The sequence below is a fragment of the Peromyscus leucopus genome, chromosome 3, assembly GCF_004664715.2.
Source record: "Peromyscus leucopus breed LL Stock chromosome 3, UCI_PerLeu_2.1, whole genome shotgun sequence".
NCBI lineage: Eukaryota > Metazoa > Chordata > Mammalia > Rodentia > Cricetidae > Peromyscus > Peromyscus leucopus.
In genome coordinates, this window is record NC_051065.1 from 71122663 (window position 1) to 71141619 (window position 18957).

At 38.9% G+C, this 18957-nt stretch overlaps 1 protein-coding gene across 5 annotated transcripts in view; it reads left to right on the forward strand.

Annotated features, from left to right (window-relative positions):
- Positions 1–18957, forward strand: part of Tax1bp1 (Tax1 binding protein 1) — a 64727-nt gene that overhangs the window by 19607 nt on the left and 26163 nt on the right. For all 5 annotated transcript variants that reach the window (XM_028864136.2, XM_037203760.1, XM_037203761.1 and 2 more), the window contains exons 4-9: positions 4156–4343; positions 8145–8303; positions 11240–11388; positions 11473–11563; positions 14318–14503; positions 18294–18506. In XM_028864136.2, the coding sequence (XP_028719969.1) occupies positions 4156–4343; positions 8145–8303; positions 11240–11388; positions 11473–11563; positions 14318–14503; positions 18294–18506 (986 nt within the window). The remainder of the gene's footprint in view (positions 1–4155; positions 4344–8144; positions 8304–11239; positions 11389–11472; positions 11564–14317; positions 14504–18293; positions 18507–18957) is intronic.

Sequence of the window (18957 nt, forward strand, 5' to 3'; positions counted from 1 at the left end):
GAAGGGGAGAGAAAAAATAAGAATGAATGTCAGGTTCTGGATGTAGCCAAGGCTGGCCATGGACTTGTGATCCTCCTGCTCAGCCTCCTGAGTGCTGCTGGGATTTATAGGCACACACCACCATGCCCAGCTAGGCTGGAACCCAGGTAAAAATGCCATGGCATGGGCCTGTAATCCTAGAACTTCACAGTTTAATGGGAAGTGGATACAGGCGAATTGGTCAGAAACTTGAGACCTGCCTCTAAAAAGCAAAGTGGACGAAGAGAACCAACTCAGACACACATCCACAGGCATTTTTCTTTACCCACAAAGTACAACGTTTGTAGTATTACTCAAGATAAGGCTTGGGTTAGCAAAAGTGTTACTCAGGAGCTGGGAGTGTTGCCTAATGATGCTGTACTTAGCATGCACAAGGCCCTGGGTTCAGTGCTCTGCACCTGCCATCAGCCAGAAACATGTTTATGTCTGTAGTTTATTTTTCCATATGTAGACTTAAAAAAAAAATTCTATACAACATTTTAATTTCTGAAATGTTATTTTTGAAGATTTATTTATTCATGTATTTTATGTATATGAGTGCTCTATCTTCATGCACACCAGAAGAGGAAATTAAATCCCATTATAGGTGGTTGTAAGCCACCATGTGGTTGCTTGGAATTGAACTGAGGACCCCTGGAAGAGCATTCAAGTCCTCTTAACAGCTGAACCATCTCTCCAGCCCCTGTATATGGACCTAGCCACCCCTCCATCTCCCTACCCCCATTGCCACAAGCATTCTTTCCCTGTTCCTGCACCTCCTACGTCTAGCTCCGGAGACCAGTAATCTGCTTTTTGTCTCTGTGGATTTGCCTAATTGAGACTTTATTCTTCAGTGCTGGCGATGGAACCAGGACCTAATACATGCTAGGCAAGCGCTCTACCACAGACCTACAGCCCCAGTCCTGCTCTGGACATTGTATGAATGTAATTCTATGAATATAATTTCATGGCATTTTGAGTTGCTTCTTTCTTTCCCATAATGTTTTGGAAGTTCATCTGTGTTGTAGCATGCACGAAATCTCCAGTCCTTTTCATGGAAGAATAATAATTGTATAGACATACCACACTTTGTTCACTCCTCAGTTGGTGAACATTTGGGATATTTCTGCCTTGAGGCTGCCATGAGCAATACTCCTGTGGATATTGTTACACAGGTCTTTGTGTGGACACATGTTCATTTCTTCTGGGTGGATGCCCAGGAGTTGAATTGTTAAGTCATATGATAACTCTGATAGTTTTAAAGAAGCATCATATTATTTGTGTCTTTTGTGAACAGAACTTCCCCTGGCTTTTTTAACTCATTAGCATTTTATGGCTTGCACTTGAAATCACCATTCAAACAGTATATGAATTTTTTTAGGTGATCAAATTTAAACATGTGCTAGAGCTCGTTTTGTTACATTTCAGTTTTTTCTTTAAAGATGTGAATTTATTTCTGTTCATCTGTTTTTGTTTTTTTTCCGAGACAGGGTTTCTCTGTAGACCTGGCTGTCTTAGGACTTACTCTTTAGACCAGGCTGGCCTCAAATTCACAGAGACCCACCTGTCTGGTGTGTGCCAACACTGCCTGGCTATCTTTATTGTGAATGTTTTTCTTTTAAAAATTAACTAACTTACTGATTTGTTCTAGTGACTAATGCATTTATTAGTGATGTAGCAAACATGCAAGAACATCCAGTTATTTGTCTATACCTGAAGACATTTTCCTGGGGGCTAAGCACAGAAACAGTAAAGAAGCTTGACTAATTCAGTAGTGTTTTTAGTATGAATTTGATGTGTATTTTACTGAACACTGATGTCACATTACAGATTGACTGCTTTTTACTTGCTTGTGCTTTAATTTCTAAACAAATAGTCTTAAATTGTAGCACTGATTGAATACATTTATTTGAAATATTTTTAAAGCAGATCATTTTAGTTTTTTTTAAGTAGCATATAAGAATATTTTTTTTCTTCTGATATGCCCTTTTCTTTCATAGCCTTTTGTTGTTGTTGTTGTCTTTAGAGACAGAGTTTCTCTGTTGTAGTTTTGGTGCCTGTCCTGGATCTCACTCTGTAGACCAGGCTGGCCTCGAACTCACAGAGATCCACCTGCCTCTGCCTCCCGAGTGCTGGCATTAAAGGCGTGAGCCACCACCGCCCAGCTCAAATTTGTTTTTGAGGGACAGCAAGATGACTGAGCAGGTAAAGAAGGCTGATGGTTGAGTTTGCTCCCTGGGAGCCACATTGCGGAAGGAGAGAAGGGACTCCTGGAAGTGGTCCTCTGACTACCATGTGCTCTCCTTGACATGCTTATGCACGAGTGCACACACATCCACACAAAAGAAATACATGAATTTAATTTTAAAGTTCAAATGTATTTTAAGGGCTACTTTTTGCTCACTAAGTACCATGAAAAGTTTTCTGGTTTGCCTTGCATTCTGTTTCTAAGAAGAAAAGCCACCTATTTTTTTTTTTTTTTTTTTGGTTTTTCGAGACAGGGTTTCTCTCTGTAGCTTTGGAGCCTGTCCTGGACTAGCTCTGTAGACCAGGCTGGCCTCGAACTCACAGAGATCCACCTGCCTCTGCCTCCCGAGTGCTGGGATTACAGGCGTGTGCCACCACCGCCCGGCAAAAGCCACCTATTTTTTAAAATAGTTAAAATCAGGTGAATAAAGTAGGTTTCATAATAAGGAATCTAAAAGTTTTAAGACATAGATTAGTAGGTATAGATTTTAGATTTTGGGGTAGTTCCTACGTGAATATATTCATCTTTATGTACTCAGGTATTATATTCTTCCTTTGTATAAGTCATTGTGATTATAGGATTCATTCATATATCTTCTATATTCACTTAAATATGCATTTGCCCCTTGGTGTGAATATCTATATATGTCCTTAGTATTTTGGAGATCTCAGATATAAAGCATGTACAAAACTCGGCATGGTGGTACATGGAAGTATTTTCCAGCTATATGGGAGGCCAGTGCAGAAGGATTATAAGTTTGAAACCATGTCTTGACATGAATTTTTTTTTGAAGGCTTTAGGATGTAAAGCACTTGCTTAGCTTGAGTGAGGCCCAGGTTCAATTTCCAATACCCCTTAGCTTCCATACTCCCAAAGGCATGTGCTTTGTGAGTAGTAATGTAGAGTATAGAATTGAAAGCTTTTTTAGATTAAAAAAAACTTTGTGTTATATTTAAAGAGATGAAGATTAATTTTGAATTAGGACAGTCTAGCAAAATTTAAAGGGGAGGGTAACAAATTGAAAAAGAAGAAACTCAGTATCGAACATAGTATTTTTCACATAGTCATGTTATAAATGCATTATCTGTACAGCTTAAAGAACTTAGGTGGCTTCATTCATATCCTAAATAGAGCTCTACAGTTGCAAATCTTACTTTATTTTCTTGTGCTGCACCCGTAGACTTCATCGTCCTTTTTTTTTTTTCCTTTACACAGTTCACATATGTAGCATATTCCTATAGTTAATATTTCTTTTTTTACATCAATGAATGTCCCATTGGAGGGAACATTTCTTAAATCATGTATTCCCCAGTCCCACTCCCAGTCCTTAGACTTAACAGGGTCTCCTCTTACTTCTCCACACAGCCTCTTTCTCATTTTGAAGGACAGACTTAGCTCTGGAGCTTTGAGTTGATTTTGCCATAGTTAAGATATAGGGGGGGATGGGCTGTGAGAGATGGCTCGCTCAGTGGTTAAGCACACTGGCTGGTCTTGCAGAGGACCCAGATTCAGTCTGCAGTACCCTTGTTGCAACTCACAACCATCTGTGTAACTCCAATCCCTGTGTATCTGGTGCCTCCTCCTACCTCTGCAGGGACCATGAATGCAGGTGGTATACAGACATACTCACAGACAACACCCCCATACACGTCCATTAAAAATTGATAAGAAGATAAAGGGGGAGTGGGTATGTAAGCTTATATATAAGAGATAAAACCTTGGAGTATGTTTGAGAAGAAAGAGTATTTGGGACTGATAAATTTGTGAGTAGGAAAGACTCATTCTAGATATACTCAGAATAATAGTATGGAGGAAGAGATGGAAAGTATTGTTAAGTAAATAAACATTTTATAATAGCAAGTTTAATAATTTTTTTGCCCACCTCTTAGGATATTACCTTCCAAATGATGATGGAGAATTTTATCAGTTCTGTTACGTCACCCATAAGGGTGAAATTCGTGGAGCAAGTACTCCTTTCCAGTTTCGAGCTGCCTCTCCAGTTGAAGAGCTGCTCACTATGGAAGATGAAGGCAATTCTGATATGTTGGTGGTGACCACAAAAGCTGGCCTTCTTGAGGTGAGCACCTACAATGAGGTATTAGAAGTGAATATATGTGTAGAGGCCAGAAGTCAATGCTGGCTGTCTTCCTCAGTCTCTCTCACCCTTACTTTTTGAGACGGGGGTTCTCCTTGAACTTGGAGTCTGCCATCTGGGCTAGACTAGCTGGCAGGGCTAGCCTTTTGATCAAATTCTCTTGTGGTTCCATTGTGGTAGTATTGTCAGATGAATAACAAGGAGGGGGAGTCCTAATTTAGGGCCTACAGGTGCCCTGTGCACAGTAGCTAGTGTGGTAGGACAGCCTTGGAGAGCTCTTAGACCAGGGCTCCCTTCCATCCTGTTCCCCACCCTGGGCTTTCTCCTTCGGGTGCCGTAGTCTGTATGATTGCTGACTTGTTCCGACTTAGGTGGAACTGGCCGAGAGTGCAGTGAAGCAGCATGTCCAACTGTCATTCACATTGTAGAACTGAATGTTGTGGGTTCGCTGGCCTAACCATGTCGCATGTTTTGGGTTTTAGTAATTAGGAAGTGAGAAAAAATGTGTTTTAAGATTACATGTTCTCCTTTATATCTGAAAGCTAGATTGCTGTTTGAAATAATGTGATTAATTGCATTTAGTCCCTTTATCATAAAAATAGCATTTTAGATTGGTTCACTATATTTTTTGTTAATTATGTCTATTTTATATATTGCTGGTGATTGGTTTTTCTTTATGGACAGATCTTTGAAAACAGACATTTTATGCTTTTGATTTTTCTTTGTTTACCTTTAAGAACTGAGACTTTTCTAGGCAAGGCAAGAGTGTACACTGTCATACACTGTCTTCTACTGTCAGGCTGTCCTGAAACAGTCCATTTGGGAGTTAGAAGGAGCCGGCCATCTTTTACTGTGAATTCTTCCATCTCTGTCCATCCTTGTCCTAGAAATTCCTCTCTTATCTAAATAAGAAATGCAACTTTTATAGGGTGACTGAGACATTTCATAGTGACGACTGCCTCTGATCAGAGTCTTAGCCTGGTATATGAATGCTAGGCAGAGATACTGGAATAGACTCTGCTCCTAGGAATGCAGTTAGCATTAATATGTGGTTTTGAATACTTGTCAGACCACCCTTATCTGAAGCCCTGCCACATGATGGACATTCCATGTCTCTTGAGAGTTTTCTGTAATTGGGACACAGCCCAGTTACTTGCACTTTTTCTTTGCTCCACAAATGCTGTGTTATAAAGAAATTTTGAATTGCTGCCTCTTGGGAAATGTTTCTGAGATAAAAATGTTTTTTTTTTTTTTTCTCTCACAAGTCCTACTTTCATTGATGTCTTTAATGATTTTATGAACACTGTACATTAAAAGTGATTAATGAGAAATAGTCTTAGAACTTGTGAACCTGGGTTGGATAATAGACAAAAAGAAAAAGACTTTAGGGATCATAAGGGGTGTTTGACCAAGGGATATCTATTGCATGATAAATTATCCTAATTTTCTTAGCTCAATCATAGGAGTGGTTATAAAGGAGACTGCACTGATTATTAGAGGTGCCTGCTCTGAGGTACTTAGGGGTGGAATGTCCATAATTTTATTTTGGATGGTTTAGCAAAATAAAGCAAAATTACATAAACTATGATATAATATAAACCAGATGTGGTGGCACATTACATTACATCAATATTCACAGGATTTGGGAAGCAAAAGCAGAAGGCAGAGTTTTAGGCCAGCCTGTTTTGTTAACCTCTCCCAAAAGAATGAAATGGGAAATGAACGTGGTAGCACAATGATGATTAGTGAATTGAGGAGTATATGCGTTCTTAAAAAGATTTCAAAATAGAAATTTAGGAGCAGAAATTTATATTTATACATAGTTTTATTTATAGATTTATATATAGTTTTTTGTTTCCCACCTAAGTACTAACTAGTCTTGACCCTGCTTAGCTTCCAGATCAGAAGAGATCTGGCACTTTCAGGATGGTATGGCTGTAGACAGTTTGTGTACTTAAAGGGAAAGAAAAAAAGAAAAAGAAAGGGGGAAAAAAAGCTGTGTTGGGGTTAAATCTTGGACCTTGACACGTCAGGCAAATACTTTTTTGAACTTTTATCTCCAGACCTAGATTTATGTTCATTTTAATCAAATTTAAATTCTTTAAAATTTTTCTACTAAGCTTTAGTAACTCTTTCATGAAATGTTATAAATTAATCACTGAAAACATTTGATTCTGATAATTTTTCTATTGTATTAGGTGAAGATGATCATTTCTAATCTGCTAGAAAGTTTTGAGCGGACTTAATGCTAACTTAATGATGGTATTAACCTGTAGGATTTATAAACTTGCTTGGTCTTAATTTTTCATTGACTTAATTGGATATCATTTATTACAAGTTAATTTTCAATAGGTATAAATATTAAAAATTGAGTGATTAAACTTTTACATCTTTATTCTTTGGAAGTTTCGTACATTTATGTAATATATTTTGGTCAAATCCATCCGCCACCATCTTCAGTTCTCTTTAGCATCCTTCCTCATTGGCTTTTCCACTTTGAGAACATTTATTCTGTGCATTTTGATGTGTGTTGCTGCAAAAAGAAAAAATATTCTAAAGGATTTTTAGCAGTTCTGCTTTCCTGAGTTGTTTTAGATTTTAGTCACTTATATCTGTGATTCTACAGCTGTGGAAAGCTTTATGTGGGGTTTATGTGGAGTCTATTGGGGAAAATATTTATCAGCTAAACACTTCCTTTAGAAATTCTTAACTGAATCTCTATTTTCCTCTGGTTAGAAGCAAAGACTTCTTTTATAAGAAATGCTAACCATCTTATGACCTGTTAGGTCCTTTACTTTAGGTTTTGTTTAGTGGTTCCTGCTGGAGTTCAGATTTTCCTGAACTGAGTAGTTAGCAGCATTTCCATAAGAACCAGCTGGAGTTGGTATATTAGTATAGTCTTAATCTTTAAATTTGCATTTTTACTTAAAACAGTTGTGGAGTGGGGCCTGTTTCTGCAGATACCAGGGCTGGCAGAGTAATAGTCCACATGAGGCAAGAAAGAAATACAATTAGTTCAGTGTGACTCAGTAGCCCGTGTTGGTTCAAAATTCTAGAGTCTGACACCGGGCAGTTTATTTTAGGCATATTTAAGTACAGTACCATTTTGGAAAAAAATTTCCTGGTAATAATTATCTCAATCCCATATGTACAATAAAGCATAAGGTGTGACTACATTGAAACTCTTGCAAAGTATATTTGGCCTCTTTCATAAAGATACGTTCTGTAACTTACGGGCCTAGGGGGGAATCTAATGTGGTCTCATTCATACGGATAGCTTAGAGGTGACCAGGCTATAAAGTACAAGTGACAGCTCCCCTAAGGATAGGTTCTGTTGACTCAGAAGCAGATCTAAAGATAAAGGCCTAGGGAGGAAGAGTCTGGAATAAACATAATAAATAGTCTGGGAGATTGAGGTGTAGCCTGGCCTATAGGATGGCACAGGTCACCAGGCTAGTAACTACATCTACTCCCAGCCTTCTGTCTGGGAAGCAGGTATGCATCTATTTGTTAAAGAGACAATCCTGCCTGTTTAGTTAACATTCCTGGTTTCCCTAGTGCTTATCTGTGAGCACAAGGACTTTGTGCTCTCTACACAATTGGCTCTATGTTTGTGAATATATGTTGCACACACATTGTGAATTTTTCTAATAGAAGGCTAACAGGCTGAATGATACACAGTAGGTAGAATGTAAAAATTTGTGAATTCACTTTTTTTAAAAGTAGGAAACTAAAATTATAATATGATAAAAACTAATTTATTTGAGTTTTTTTAAAATATAGCTGAAAATTGAGAAGATCATGAAAGAAAAAGAAGAATTGGTAAAGTTGATTGCTGTTCTTGAAAAAGAAACAGCACAGCTTCGAGAACAAGTTGGAAGAATGGAGAGAGAACTGAGCCATGAAAAAGGGCGATGTGAGCAGCTGCAGGCTGAGCAGAAGGTTTGTTACACCATAATTGACAACCAGGTCTTGAGGAAAGTAGAAATAAAGGTGTTCATTTTTATTTTTTGTTGTATGGTGTTTTGTGTGTATGGTACATGTATGTCACTATGCACCATGTGCATGCCTGGTACCCTGAGCAGTCAGAATTGGGGATCCAGTCCTCTGGGTGCTAGGAATAGATGAGTCTCCTGCAAGAGCAGCAAGTACTCTTAACCATGGAGTCACCTCTCCAGCCCCAAGAATGTCAGTTCCTATTGATCATCTTCCACAACCTCTTTTACATGTAAGAGTAGTTAAAATACTCTTTTAACTACTTTTTGGTACCAGTTGTTGATGTGGTTCTCGGACTTCTCTGTTTTTCTTACTATGTAACCCAGCCCTTGAACTCCTGGAAATCATCCTTTGCCTTCCCAGTACTAAGATTACAGGCATGAACAACCACATCAGGCTTCTTAAAACCATTTCTCAATATTTTTCATCTAGTTCTACATTTGCTAGAGTTGAGGAGGGATGTGGGGTGTGAAACATTCACATAGGAATAATAAACCCTGAATAAATAGAAGCTAGGATGAAGAAGTTAAAATTGCTCTTCAAACATAGTTGAGCTAGGCCTGGTGTCACACATCTTAGACCTCCACACTCAGTGAGCCAGGAAGACTGAGTTCGAGACCAAGTTCACAAGAGCATAGGTTGCACAGTAAGAGCCTTAAGTCCGAACACCCAAACAGCAGCAGAAACAAGGTAGAACTTAGTAACCCGAGTAAAGTTCCTAATGTGAGAAAGACTGTAAATTATCCTCCAAATAAAACAAAACAAAAACCCTACCTAGCTAAAATGAGCATTATTTCTTGAGCAAAGAAAAATGACTATGTAGAAAACTGAATTGGAGTTTAAAACTGAAAACTATAGAAAAAATGCAGTCACCTGGTCATGGGTTATATAATAACTCGCAAGAGTAATTTTTAGTTATCAAAAAAAAGCCTAAGGATTATGATTTTTATGGTCGCAATCTCAATGTTGTATCCAGTTGGCGAGCCTCGTGCCTGTGGCCAGGATTGAAGGTCTCTTTCAGTTGTGTCTTTCTTGTTCTTCTGGCCCACAAGGCCTACTCTTAGTAATTGATGATTCAGTCATTAGTCAGTGAGTCTTAGGCCCTTCCCACCCGCCGCCGCCTTTTCCTCTTCCATCTTTTTCTCTGAGACAGGGTCTCTTATGTAAACCAGGCTGGCCTCAGGCTCGTTTATCTTACCTCAGCCCCCTGAGTATTGCCATCACAGGTATATGCTGTCATACTCAGCTTTTGGAGAATGAAAATACTTACCAAATTTTTTGGTGTATAGTTTTCCATAGCAACACCTTTGTATACTTTGTTCTACTTGACTCAAAATTTTATCAGTTAGCTAGGAGTGAAACTTAGAACGCATATTTAATTACCATAATTCATGTGATGAAGGTATTTTAAGCTTTAAAGTAGTATCTGTTTCAAGTAGAAAGTTCTATTTTTATCTTTTGTTTTAGTCTTTTTGAATGAATCCCACCACAGAGAATGTTAGGAGCAGTGGTTTAGATATATAGGCATGTTTTGTAGTTCTTGGATGGCACTTAGTGATATATACTGGAGTGGGTGTTAACCTTGAAAGTGTCATATGAGACCAGAATGACTGTCACTGACATAATAAAAGTAAGATGTCAAAAACAAAAGTGAATTAATCAGAACTTTTTGATTTAATTTTTTTTGCCTGCCCTCTGGTGGAGAAGTTAGTGAAGTCAAAAAAGAGTTCATGAAAAGCAGAGATGGGAAATAAATGTTAATAATTGATATACTTATAGTTCAGACTGGACATGGTAGGGCACGCCTATGATCTCAGCACTTGGGAAGTTGAGGTAGGAGTATCAGCAGTTCAAGGTCAGCCTCAGCTACAAGGCATTCTTTCAGAACAAAACAAACAAAAACCTGGGAGCTAGAGAAATGGCTTATTGGTTAAATGAATTTGTTCTTCAATCATAAGGACCAGGGTATAGATTCTAGAACCCACATAAAAAGCTGGGCATCACTGCAAAAGCCTGTTACCCCAGTTTCAAGCTGGACAGAGAAAGGAGGAACACTGGGGTTTCCTGGCTTCCAGCCTGATGAAGAAAACGCCTCAGACTCAAGGGGGAGACTCTGTTTCAAAAGACTAGGTGGTGAGTGATAGGAGAAGACTGGGTGCCCTTTTCTGGCCTTCCATAAGCACAGGCTTGCACACCCTGCACGTATATGTGTGCATAGGTTCACATGGACATATTATATACTCACAAAAATACAAAACAAAATGAAAATAAAAACAAAAAGGTTGAGTGTATGAAAGTTTAACTGTTAGCATTTCAGGTTTATTTTACAGTCTTAGATTATACAACTTGAAGGAATAAATGTAGGATGGAAATTGTAAGAATTCAAAGCTAGATGTAGTGGTACATGCCTGTAGTCCCAGCACCCAAGAGATACAATGAAACCATTTTTAAAAGCTTATTATTTGAGACAAGGTCTCTCTTCATAGTCCTGGCTGCCCTGGAACTCGCTCTGTAGACCAGGTTAGCTTCAAATTCACAGAGATCCACCTGCCTCTGCCGCCCAAGTGCTGGGATTAAAGGTGTGCGCTACCACACTGGACTTCTTTTTTTTTTTTTTTTTTTTTTTTTTTAAAGGAAAGGGTTCTGAAGTATACACAATACTGCTTTTTGTTTGTTTGTTTGTTTGTTTTGGCTTTTCGAGACAGGGTTTCTCTGTGTAGCTTTGGAGCCTGTCCTGGAACTTGCTTTGTAGACCAGGCTGGCCTTGAACTCACAGAAATCCGCTTGCCTCTGCCTCCGGAGTGCTGGAATTAAAGGCATGTGTCATCACTGCCCGGCCACAATATTGTTTTACTGAAAAATACTTCATTGTTGTTTTTAAGGACCTTCTTGAAGTCTCACAAAGTTTGAGAATGGAAAATGAAGAGTTTAGGAAGAGATACAGTGAAGCTACATCTAAAGCTCACCAACTTGAAGAAGATATTGTGTCAGTGACACATAAAGCAATTGAGAAAGAAACGGAGCTGGACAGGTATGTCTGGTGCTTTCAAAAAGTGACTTCAGTGCTTAACCAAGTTCTTGATGGTTTATATTAATTTTTTTTCCATCTTAACAGTTTGAAGGATAAACTCAGGAAGGCACAGCATGAAAGAGAACAACTTGAATGTCAGCTGAAGACAGAAAGGGATGAGAAGGAGCTTTATAAGGTAAAGTGCCATTTCTATTATCTGTTCCTTTCTTACTCCAGTGGGCTTTTAGGGTTTGGAATTTGAACAATTCAACTTCGTTCCTCGTATCATTGCAGTCAGTAGAATTATGGGCTGTAGTCTGCTAAAGGCTTGTATGGGGCCTTGGGGAATATACTTCCATGGTTTTATAGTGAGGTCCTCATAGTTTTTGTAAGGAGGCCCTTCAGCTATCTCTAGAAGGCCACTTGCATGTCTCATGATCATGGCAGTTGACTTTAGGGTGAGCAGTCCAAGATGGGAAGGAAGCAAGAGGAAATCATCACTACAATGCAGATTGTCCCTAAAAGCTAGTGTTTAGGAAATATGCTGGTGTTTTAGATACGTAATAGGTACTGTATAATTAAAGAAGTTTAATGGTAGCAGGAGAGTTGTTTATCAGAATTCATATAAAGTGTTTTCACCTTTTAAGAATATACATTTCTGGGGTTGGGGATTTAGCTCAGTGGTAGAGCGCTTGCCTAGCAAGTGCAAGGCCCTGGGTTCGGTCCTCAGCTCTGGGGAAAAACAAACAAAAAAACTCAGGTCATCAGGCTTGTGTGACAAAAAAAAATTATAAAAAAAAAGAATATACATTTCTTCAGAGATGATCATATTAAAAATTTTTTACATTTATTTGATGTGTGTCTACATGTGTGTACACTATTGTGTGTACATGAGTGTGGGCATGCAGAGGCCATGGTATGTGTGGAGGTCAGAGAACAACTTGGAGGAGTCCGTTCTCTTTCCTGCCGTGGGGGGTTGGGGATTGAGCACAGCTGTCAGGCTCGGCCACAAGTGCCTGCACCTACTTTGTCAGGCCCCTGATCATACTTCAGATTGGCTTTTGAAAAAATTGTCAGATTACAGTTTTATAAAATACCTCCACTGCTTGTGAGTCTAGTCTTTCAAAAATTTTCTATCCTTTTAGAGCCTGCCATATGGACTAAATTAGCTTAATCATGTGTGAAAATTGAGATTAATTTTCCTAAGTAAGAAACATTTCCTGTAGAAAGTTCTAAATTAATGGCTGGGAATATTGCTAAGTGAAAAGGTACTTGCACTTAAGTGTGAGAACCTGAGTTCAGATCCCAAGAGTCCATAGAAAGCTGGACACAATGGCAAGCATTTTAGTTAGGGTTTCTATTGCTCTGAGGAGACACCATGACCACAGCAACTCTTACAAAGGGAAACATTTAGTTGGGGTGGCTTGCTTACAGTTCAGAGGTTCAGTCTATTAACATGGCAGGAAGCAAGACAGCAGCATGCAGACAGACATGGTGCTGGAGTGCTGGAGAGGTAGGTATCTGCCACATGTTGATTTGCAGGCAGCAGGAAATAGTCTCACTGGACGTGACTTGAGCATACATGAGCCCACAGAGCCTGCCTTAACAGTGTCACTTCCTCCAACCAGAGCATGCTCACTCCAACAAAACCACACCTCCTAATGGTGCCACTCCCTTGGGGGCGGTTTTCTTTCAAACCACCACAGCATATGTCTGTGATCCCAGTTTACTATAACGAGGTAGATGGTGTAGATAAGAGAATCCCTGGAAGCTTGTAGGCCAGCTAGTCAGATGTAGTCAGTGACTGACACGAGACCCTATCTAGTGAAGGTGGAAGATGGGGTCCAGCATCTGAGGATGTCCCCTGACCTTCACACAGGCACCATAACATATGTGCTCTATGACACCCGCATACTCCAAACAAGAACAGACATACATATACAAAGATTTTTTTTAAAGGTTTGAGATGAACATTCTAAATCGTTGCCTCAAGTCGCTTTTGTGAGCTGATAGTTAATGAGCATTAGGTAGTGTTTTAGAAATGATACAGCAGAGATTTGAGCTGTTGACAGCTTCAGAGGACCAGAGATACATTTCATCCCTAGGAACAGGAATTGGTCCTTTAGCTTCACTATGAAGAGTGAAGTGCATTTCTCTTTAGGACATAAAAAAAGTGTGTAATTGTGTGTATGCCTGTGTACATGTATGTGCATACATGATGCGAGTACATGATGTGTGTAGGGCTGGGAGGTATGCCACAGTTGACTGTGGAAGTCAGAGGGCAACTTCAGTCTCATGGAAAATAGACAGCATAGTACTTCTTATAAGCAAAAAGTGGAATTGGACTGGAAACAGCCCAGTGGTTTAAGGTCCATTTTTCTGAGGACCAAAGTGTGGTTGCTAGCACTCACATCAGGTGGCTTACAACCACCCGTAACCCTGATACCTCTGGCCTTTGTGGGCACCTAACATTTGCATGCACATACCCACAAACCTACATCTATACACATCATTAAAAGGAAGATATATCTTTTTAAAAAGTATAACTGTTTAAGATGTTGTGAATGTAGCCCATTTGGTTTTCAGAACTTTTCCACTCTAATTTCTGAATATGCCTGTAGCATGATGTTCCCCCACCCCCAAAAAACACCCAGACATTTACATTTTAAAATAGAAAAGAAATGATTAAACTGACGGAAAAGTCTTTGGAGATCATATCATATATAGTTAGACATTAGAATTAATCACTATGGGAAGTGAAAACCTTCCAAAAGCTGTGTTCTGCACCTGTATGCCCAGGTAGCCATTTTGCAGAACCTGAGTCTCCTGCCACCCAGGTCCTCCTTTGGCATTTTTTGGATGAGAAAGAAATAATGTGTTAAACTTTGACTAACGTGGATTATGATGCTAGCAAGAATATTCTTGACAATTTCAAACACTGCTGTCACAGGTACATTTGAAGAATACAGAAATAGAAAATACCAAGCTTATGTCAGAGGTACAGACTTTAAAGAATTTAGATGGAAACAAAGAAAGCATGATTACCCAGTTCAAAGAAGAGATTGACAAACTGCAGTCATGTTTGGTTGAAAAGGAAAATTTGTCCAGGGCTCTCCTGCTTACAGCCTCAACTAAAGTAAGTACTTTAGAAAAATGTTGTTGAAGATGGTGAAACTTATCTCTAGTATGATTGTTTTTACTCTTGTTTTATATTCTTCCCAGCTTTTTTTAAAAATCCTCTTTCTTTTTTAATTAAGATTTATTTTATTTTTATTCATGTGTCTATGCGTAAAGCATGTGGGCACCTGTGGAGGCCAGAAGAAGCAGTTGGATCCCCTGGAGCTGGGGTTACTTAACCCTGGAGTCATCTCTAGTTCCTCAGCCATTTCTTTTGAAAAATTTTAAAATCACAACCAAGTTACTGAACACCTCCTGCCTCCAGCTCCTAAGTACTGGGATTATAGGCATCCATCACCTACCTGGGCTATTGCTTTATGTAGCATGATGTATCTGCTTTAGCATTGCATAGAGCTCTTCCTCATCTTTTCCAGCAGCTACATAGTTTTGCATGGATACATTCATCTGTAGGCAGAGTTTTCCTGTCCTGGCAGCCATTTCCCAAATAACCAATACGGAGGCTTAATGTTATAATATTATAAATGCTCGTTTAATAGCTCAGGCTTGTTACTAGCTAACTCGTACACTTAAATTAATGCATATTTCTATCTATGCTTTGCCACGTGGCTCATGGGTTGTTACCTCATTTTCTACACTGTGGCTAGCTAGCTGGCTGGCTGGCGTCTCCTCTGACTCTGCCTTCTTCTTCCCAGAGTCCTCTGTTTCTGCCTGTCTCTCCTATACTTCTTGCCTGGCTACCGGCCTCTCAGCTTTTTATTAACCAATGAGAGTAATACATATTCACAGTGTCCAGAAAGATTATTCCATAGCATTCATCTTACTTTACTGTTTAGCTTTTATGGATGAATATTAGGTTGTTTTGGCTTTTTGATGTGAATTATACTGGAGGTATAGCTAATGCATCTCTGAAAATGTTAGAAATTTATGACATTTACAATTCCTGATTAAACCTACAGTTGCTTTTTTTGATCTAAAAGATTGCAAATGCAAATATGAAGTATGTTTTATTATATTTATTTGATTTAATAAGATGCTAAAATATCTTTAAGCATCTTTTTAGCATTTAAGCAAGACCAGTGAAAATCAAAATTTTTAAATAGTGAGGAAAATGATTACTAATTGCTAAAATGTTTTAGTAGATTGTAATGTGATGTGAATTTATGGTTATAAAAGAATTTAAAGGCTGGGCGGTGGTAGCACACGCCTTTAATCCCAGCACTCGGGAGGCAGAGGCAGGCGGATCTCTGTGAGTTCAAGTGAGTCCCAGGAAAGGCGCAAAGCTACACAGAGAAACCCTGTCTCGAAAAACCAAAAAAAAAAAAAAAAAAAAAAAAAATTTAAATAGTGATAAGGGTGCAAGCTAAAAGCTAGCATTCTTTCTTTGCTGTATGATTGTAGGATTTTAATTTAAAGTTACATTTTTTTTTTTTTTTTTTCCCTGAGACAGGGTTTCTCTGTGTAGTTTTGCGCCTTTCCTGGAACTTGCTTTGTAGACCAGGCTGGCTTTGAACTCACAGAGATTCGCCTGCCTCTGCCTCCCGAGTGCTGGGATTCAAGGCGTGCGCCACCACCGCCGGCTAAAGTTACATTTTAACTCAAATGAGAATATATGAATGTGTGTGTGTGTGTGTGTGGGGGGGGGTGTCTGAGTGTAGTTTCCCAGAACTTTTTTCTCTTTTTTGGTTTTTGTTTTTTCTTTTGAGACAGGTTCTCATTCTATAACCCTAGCTGGCTTGGAACTCAGTATGTAGGTCAGACTGTCCTGCTTCTGCCTTTGAATGCTTGGATTAAAGATACTCGGGCCCCATGCCTAGCCCTAAACTTTTTTTGAGTTATAAAATGCTACTATGGATATACTTGTAGAACCTTTCATTCATGATTATAGCTACACAGTATTCTTTCTTGTCATTCACAATCTGTGTAGTCAGTACTTCTATAGTTTACTGCCTTCAGCTTTTCTGAGCATACTGCAGTCAATATTCTTGTTTAGTTAGAGTTATGCTAGGCACATGGTTAAGTCTGTAGAATAAACTCTATCTAGTGGAGTTGGTGGACTAATGGGCATTTAATTTTTGATAGTTGTTTTCAAATTGCCTTTCAAAAGATAGCTATATTGAGTTTTTCTCCTAGTGGTGTAATGTGTGCTCTGGTCTACAGTGGCATTAATAACTTTTTATTATGTAGAGGTATTGGTATGGCATAGTTTATTTAGTTCAAAACAGTTACATTTTAGATACCTTAAAATCTTTAGGATTTTTACTATTTTAAAGTATTGAATTCTAAAACACAAACCTTTGTCTGCACCATTAACAGTTTTCTTGCGTACTTTTTGAAGATAAAATTGCTAGATCAAGACCCAAGAGAAGTGATAAGGTATTGGTGAATCCTGAAAGCTTGCTGGGAGAGGAGTGCCAGTTAGTGTTCATGTAATTGTGAATGCTCCTGTTTCTCCAAACCCGTCTAAATAAGAGCTTACTATTTTGTCTTGGTCAGTTTGAAAGAAAGCATTTGTTTTAGCCTTGTTGATTTGAAACTTTTGTGCATAGCAACGCCTTCTTTTCTTTTCTTTTTTTCTGTCTTTTAATTGATCTTGCTGTGCGATGGTGGTGGCGCACGCCTTTAATCCTAGCACTCTGAGGCAGAGGCAGGTGGATCTCAGTGAGTTCTAGGCCAGCCTGGTGAGTTAGTTCCAGGATAGCTAGGGCTGTGTAGAAGAAATTTTCTGTTATTTTTTTTCTTTCTTGACATAGAAATTGATGTGTGATTAAAACTATTAAGATTCAAGATATAGGAGCTGGAGAGATGGCTCAGTGGTTAAGAGCACTGGCTCCTTCAGAGGACTCAGGTTCAATTCCCAGTACTTACATGGCAGCTGCACAACTGTCTGGAACTCTAGTTCCAGGAGATCTGACATCCTCACACCAATACACATAAAATTAAATAAATTATTTAAAAAAAGATTCAGGATAAGGCTCAGGTGGTCGAGTGCTTCCTTCTGTGCATATGGGGAGCCTTTGTTCATTTACCATTACCACATAAAGCACACGCAGTGTGCACACATGCAAACCCTGCACTTAGGAGGTCGAGACAGTGTCAGAAATTTCAGGTCATCCAGCCTCTGCAACATGGCAAGTCCAGACTAACCTGGACTATGAAATCCTGTTAGAAAAACCAAGAAACAAGATACTGTTATGGTTATGCTTATGAAGATTTTGTACACTTCAGCCCTATATGGTCATTTAACATATTTTCCTGTGGATCTAACAATTTCAAAACCAAGATTGAATTGAATTTTACTTTATTTTACATTATTTTTAGCAGACTAAAATAGGACTTTCATATTCATTATACTTTAATGTGTTGTATGTTTCTTCCATGTTTTCATAATGATATGATGATTGCTAAATATTTTATTAGCTGTCTTTTAGGTTTGAAAAAAGGAAACATCTTTTAACTGGTGTTTTTGGTGTTACAAAGAAATCTTTGAAGTTATTTTGATTCTAGTGAAAAATGAGAGTCCTGGCTGGAGATAACGGGGTAAAGAGAGTCGGTAGGGGATCGTCATTGGTCCGGTCTCAGCAGCTTTCCTTTGTGTTTTGTCCAGTCAGGACTTAAGGACTGGTGTTAGCTGACTCCTGTCATCTAGAGTGGAGTGGTGAACATAGCCAAGAAATCTTAAAGCCGAAGGCATGAGTAGAAAAGCATTGTTTAATGTAAAATCCTGGAACTGGTGGAACTTTCTCATTTTTAATATTTTCAGTGTAACTGTATTATCTACCTTTCTTCAGGAAGATACGATACTTTTAAAGGAGAAACTTCGTAAAGCAGAGGAACAAGTTCAGGCAACACGGCAAGAAGCTATCTTTCTGGCCAAAGAACTGAGTGATGCTGTGAATGTGCGAGATAAGACAATGGCAGACCTCCATACTGTGCGCGTAGAGAACGAGAGAGTGAGAAAGCAGCTGGCAGAGCTGCAGTTAACTGCTGCCAGAAAAGAGCAGGTAAAACGAGCTGTTTCCCATCTGATTCCCAGCACACATAAGCTCCATAACAAGAGAGGGACCCATTTCAAACAAGTTAGGTCCGAAAGACTGCTTGCTTTTTTTTGTTTGTTTTGAGACAGGGTGTAGTCCTTCCTGTCCTGGAACTCACTCTGTACATCAGGATGACCTCGAACCCACAGAGATCTGTCCACTTCTGACTTCCAGGTGCTGGGATTAAGACAGGTGCCACCACAACCTGGCCAGAAAGACTGATTGCTATTTATTCTGTTAGATCATTGTAATTTCTTGGGTTGAAAAGAAAACTTCTGTAATTCTTACTTTTAATTGATTCTTGTGAATTTCGTATCATGTACTCCTATCCCCCTCATCTCCCTATCCCTTTTTATCTGCTCTTTGCTCTTGCAACCCTCCCTTCCAAAAGAAAACAAAATAAAAATAATAAAAATGC